Below are 5497 nucleotides of genomic sequence, written 5' to 3' on the forward strand. Positions count from 1 at the left end.
GAGACCGGCCCGCGACGTCACTCGAGGGGGCTCTGTTAAAAATAAGAACAAAAATCCAGAGTGAAAGTGTCTCAGGTTGCGCTGAGTGGCCTGGAAATCGCCCGAGCCCGCGCGGAGGCCGAGGCGGCGAGGGCGCGCAGACGGCGAGGGAGCGCGGGCGGCCCAGCCCGGCCCGGCCCGGCCCGCGCCTCCCGCCGCTCACCCATGCGACTCGGGCCGCGGGGCTCGGCGGGGCTCGGCGGGGGCGCGGCCGCACGCCGGTGGGGCGCCCCGGTCCGCAGCGGGGCGGCGGCCGAGCGCAGCGCGGGCCCGCGGGCCTCCATGTGCGTGCTGGCGGCGGCGGGCGCGCTGACCGCTCGCGCCCCGCACCCTCGAGGGCCGGCCGGGGCTCGCGGGCGGGGGCGGCCGGGCGGCGGCGGCGGCCGGAGCGGGCCCGGGCGGGCGTGAGCGCGGGGGAGCGCGCTGCCTGCATGCGCGCAGCTCCAGCCCCGGGCGGCCGCGGCGGCAGCGGCAGCGCGGGAGCCGAAGGCAGCCGGACGCGGAGAGGAGCGCGGAGCCCGAGAGGAGCCCCGGGTCCCCGCCGGACCATTGTGACTGTCTAGCGCCCGGGTGCGCGGCAAAGACGAGGACCCGACTCTTTTGAATCTCCCGGCGTCTGGGCGCGGGGAGGCTCTTGGTATTTTCTAATTCAACTCGTGGATTGGAACGTGGCTCCGCTCCGAACGCGGCCGGTGACTTGTAGGACCCCAGCCCTGGCCTCGGCCGCCGCGCACGCCCTGGAAGACTCGGCGGGGTAGGAGCGCGAGCCGGCCGCGAGTGTCTCTGTGCGCACCACGGGCGGGCCGAGGGCTGATTGGAGGGGGGGGGGTCCCCGGAGAACCAATTTGGGATTTGTTGTGAACAGCATGGAGGAGAATGACCCCAAGCCCAGCGAAGCGGCGGCGGCGGAGGGGCAGCGACAGCCGGAATCCAGCCCCAGTGGCGGCTCGGGCGGCGGCAGCAGCCCGGGCGACGCGGACACTGGCCGCCGGCGGGCTCTGATGCTGCCCGCGGTCCTGCAGGCGCCGGGCAACCACCAGCACCCGCACCGCATCACCAACTTCTTCATCGACAACATCCTGCGGCCCGAGTTCGGCCGGAGAAAGGACACGGGGACGTGCTGTGCCGGCGCGGGAGGAGGAAGAGGCGGCGGAGCCGGCGGGGAAGGCGGCGCGGGCGGCGCGGAAGGAGGCGGCGGCGCGGGCGGCGCCGACCAGCTCCTGGGGTCGGGCCGAGAGGCCCGGCAGAACGCGCCCAGTGCGCCCGGTGCGGGCGGACCACTGCCCGGCGGCGGCGGCGGCGGCGGCGACTCTCCGGGCGACGGGGAAGGCGGCTCCAAGGCGCTCTCGCTGCACGGCGGCGCCAAGAAAGGCGGCGACGCCGGGGGCCCCCTGGACGGGGCGCTCAAGGCCCGCGCCTTGGGCGGCGGCGACTTATCGGTGAGCTCGGACTCGGACAGCTCGCAGGCCAGCGCCAACCTGGGCGCGCAGCCCATGCTTTGGCCGGCCTGGGTCTACTGCACGCGCTACTCGGACCGGCCTTCTTCAGGTGAGCCCGCCGCGGGGAGGGCCGCGGGGTTGCGGGGCGGCGCGGGCGCGGGAACTTACCCAGAGGAAGATACCAGGACACCCCCCCCACCCCCAACACACACAAAGACACGCAAACAGGGACATTGTGTGCTGCAGACGCTGGCCCGGGCAGCGGCCAGGAGGAGAGGGGGCACGACTGATTCGCAGGGGGTACAGATTTTTTAGAAAAGCAGAAGCGACAGGACCTTCCCTCTTTATCTTGCCTTTTGGGGCCACTCCCCAAAGTCCCTAGCCCACCCCTCCCCTGGCTGGAGTTTATTTGGTGAGACCGGGGGTGGCTGAAGACTAGCCTAGAATCTGGCACTCTTAACCCTTTCTCCGTCCTTCCAACTCAGTCCAGACCCAGGACCCATGCCCAACTCCCCTCCGCCCCCCCCCCCCCCAGACCTAAACTCATCCTACGACCCAGTTATCCCAGATGAAGCCAGGGAAGAAAGAGCAAGACTCCTGGCTCTTCCTTCCACCCTTCGCCTGGGCTGAGAAGGGAGGAGTGGGGGGGATAGAGATAGGGAAGGGATGGAAACAGAGGGGCCCTTCGCCCTGTTTTAGTTGTCTGATCACATGTTGGGGAAGCTCAGCACCCATCTTGCACACTGCTCCGAGGCGGGAGGCCTGCAGTCCCCCCAAAGAAAGGACCTTCTCCCAGAGGTTTCCTGGGGCAGCTCTCAGGGAGGAAAGAAGCAGATTGCCGCGGGAGGGTGGGTGGAGGGGCCCGCGGGTGTGTGCAGGGGTTCTGGGTGTATTTTTCATAGATCTGGATTTTTAAAAGCTAAATGCATGTCCTTGTAGCTGTCATCAGCTGCATGAAATGGGGGTCTGCGGCTGCGAACCGCCATTAGGAGGGGACTCCATTTGTCCCTGAGCCGGCAGCCCACACCGGACCCCGCTGACCCCCCAACCCTCAACTGTTTTGCGGGGGTTGTTTACCCAAATCACAGCATAACTGAGTCTCCCCTTGGCCGCCTTCCCGCAGAAATGCGTGTGTATATTTCCGATGAAATCCACATTTCTCCAGCTAGATCTGAAATTTGCTCCATTGTTCTCGCCTCCCTCCTTTGTTAATATTTAATTAACATATAGGCTCACAATGCGGCCAGCGAGGAGCCTCGGCCCGGCTTTGTGCAGCGGCGGAGTCGCGGCCGCGCCAGGCCCCGGTGGCCCGAGGGAGCCCCGCAGCCCGGCCGGGCCCCAGTCGCTGGTCTTCCTGGACTTAAAACAAAACAAAACAAAACAAAAAACAGAAAACCATAACGTAACATTTGTGTTTCTTGGCCTTTTAGAAAGAAGCAAGGCAGAGAGTTTTCTTTGCCGAGGTTTGCTTCTGTTTCTGCGACTCTCAAGTGTTTACGTTTTGAAAGAAAATCAAAGAAAGAGAACTAAAAATTCTGTTTTTAGGGAGATTTTCTTTCCGCAAAATGGTGTGTATCTTTTTACGGGCTGGTTCGTGTGTGCAAGAGCCCCAGGAGCAGAGGAGTTTGGAGGGTAGGAAGCGTGCTTCCCCGGGACAGTGGAGACGCAGAACGGGCTCCCGGAGCACGAGGCCGCGGTCGGGTCCGAGCAGGTGCGGGGCCTGGCGAGGCCTCACGGGGTCACCCGCTAACCCTCCGCGCGCGCCCCGGCAGCCTCTCGATCGAAGCCCGCCCGCCGGCGCGGAACCGGCGCCCTTGGCGTGTGCGTGGCGGTGGCGGTGGGTGTGCGCGCGCGGGGGTAGGTGTGTGCGCGGGGGCGCGGGTGTGAGTGTGGCTTTGCTCTAGAATCTAAAAGGCCGGGAGTTTGAGCCGAACGGCCCTTGGCGCCCCCTCGCCGGCGCCCACAGCCCCTCTACCGGAGTTGGCCTCCCCGAGAGCGCACGGCTGGGTAGGCGGGCAGGGAGTTCTCGGCGCCCGCTGGGTCTCGGGACCAGCCCGGACCCCTGGCTCGCGCGCCCCCCGCCGCACTCTGCCTTCTCCACTCTCCCGGCTCTCGGGTCGGGTGCACTGGCGGCCTCCGGCCAGATCCCTCCGCCGCTGCTGCGCAGGGCGGCGTGGCTGTCCCCTGGCCCTGCAGGGTGGCACCCGGCGGAGACCTGGGGGGCTCTGGCTGCTTGAGGGAGCCGGCAGGGGTCCAGCCTCCCGCCGCGGGCGTCTGGGAAGGAGCTGGGGCCGGAGCTCCCCAAAGTTGGTTCACTTCACAGAGGAAGAAACCCACACGTGCAGCCCAGCTTTCCTCCCCTAATGGCCTTTGCCATCTCTTCCCTCAAAGACACACTTGTGGGGCTGAACTTCTTGACATCAACAAAAAGAAAGCGCTTGGCCCTCCTTTCTGCTCCCCTCACTCAGGCCTCTTCCCATGGCGGGTTCCTAGGAGCCTTGCCACCACTGCCCCAAACCAACCTCAAGTGGTGCAGGGGTTGGCCCGGCGGGAGGAGCCCAGGCGGGGGTCAGAAGTGTGAACCCTCTGCACAAGGTCAGCTGGGCTCCTCTTCCGCCTCCAGTGAGGCAGCCCCAGTCTGGGGCAACGAGGTTCCCTCTCCTGCACTGGGAGACTGAAGGGGAGGTGGCAGGGAGTGGCTCAGTGCTCCTTCCCCACCCAGGAAAGGATGTGTGCGCTCCCTCCCCTCCAGGAGAGAAACAATGAACTTGGGCCCACTAGGCCAGTTAGGGGAGGCAGAAAGGGGGCTAGGGTGGAGGCAGATCCACGGGCTTGTCCTGTTCTCTGGATGCACCTGCCCCCTGACTCCCATCGCCCCTGGCACCTGAGGGTATCCCCTGTGAGCATCCTGTGGGCATCCTGTCACTGTTCCTGGGCTCCCGCTGTTGCTACTCTGGCTGCCCCGCCCCTCCCCAACCTTTCCTCTTGCCTCTCCTGTGCCCCCCTGCCCTTATGCCTGGACAGAAAGGGACAGAAAAGGCCACGCTAGGAAGTTTGGGGTTTCTGCTTTCCTGCAGGAGTTTTCCTTTTATCTCGAGGCCTTTCTTTCTTCTTCTTCTTCTTTTTAATCTTAAGTAAACTCTGTGCCACATGGGGGGCTCGAACTCTGACCCCCGAGATCAAGCATCGCATGCTCCTCCAACTGAGCCAGCCAGGTGCCCCTGGAGACCTTTCCACTAAGCCTGCTCTCTACCCCCCACTCACCCCCTTACACCCCGATGTCCTTGGCCTGGCTTCTGGCTTTCCAGGGGTGGGTCCTGGAGGCCGGGTGGGAGAAAGCTCAGTCCCCAGTGTGCAGCCGGACTGGGCACTTTCGTCCCGGGTCTCTGTGGCCTGAGTCGGCAGACAGGCCTGGAGCCCTCCTAACCCTGTGCTCTGTCCCCGTGCCTGCCCAGGTCCCAGGTCTCGCAAACCAAAGAAGAAGAACCCCAACAAAGAAGACAAGCGGCCCCGCACGGCCTTCACGGCCGAGCAGCTGCAGAGGCTCAAGGCCGAGTTCCAGACCAACAGGTACCTGACCGAGCAGCGGCGCCAGAGCCTGGCGCAGGAGCTCAGCCTCAACGAGTCGCAGATCAAGATTTGGTTCCAGAACAAGCGCGCCAAGATCAAGAAGGCCACGGGCAGTAAGAACACGCTGGCCGTGCACCTCATGGCGCAGGGACTGTACAACCACTCGACGGCCGCCAAGGAGGGCAAGTCGGACAGCGAGTAGGGCGGGCGGGCGCCGGGTCTGGCCTCGGTCGCGCTAAACAATGCAATAATTTAAAATCATAAAGGGCCAGTGTGTAAAGATTATACCAGCATTAATAGTGAAAATATCGTGTATTAGCTATGGTTCTGCAATATTCTATGTATATATAATTTACAGGTGGTGTAAAATCCAAAATATCTGACTATAAAATATTTTTTGAGTTTTTCTGTGTTTATGAGATTATGCTAATTTTATGATTTTTTTTTTT

At 64.0% G+C, this 5497-nt stretch overlaps 1 protein-coding gene across 1 annotated transcript; it reads left to right on the top strand.

Moving 5' to 3' along the window:
* Positions 1–905: 905 nt before the first annotated feature.
* Positions 906–5250, top strand: EN2 (engrailed homeobox 2). Its single transcript, XM_036069613.2, has 2 exons — positions 906–1587; positions 4934–5250. Exons 1-2 carry the CDS (start codon positions 906–908, stop codon positions 5248–5250), a joined length of 999 nt encoding a protein of 332 aa, XP_035925506.1.
* Positions 5251–5497: the final 247 nt, after the last annotated feature.

The sequence above is a fragment of the Halichoerus grypus genome, chromosome 12 (genome assembly GCF_964656455.1).
Source record: "Halichoerus grypus chromosome 12, mHalGry1.hap1.1, whole genome shotgun sequence".
Lineage (NCBI taxonomy): Eukaryota > Metazoa > Chordata > Mammalia > Carnivora > Phocidae > Halichoerus > Halichoerus grypus.

What these genes read in the sequence shown, in the direction of transcription:
- EN2 (XM_036069613.2), top strand. Translation starts at nt 906, where the DNA reads ATGGAGGAGAATGACCCCAAGCCCAGCGAAGCGGCGGCGGCGGAGGGG. An exon ending in CTCGGACCGGCCTTCTTCAG is followed by an intron (nt 1,588 to 4,933) that starts GTGAGCCCGCCG and finishes GTGCCTGCCCAG; the next exon opens with GTCCCAGGTCTCGCAAACCA.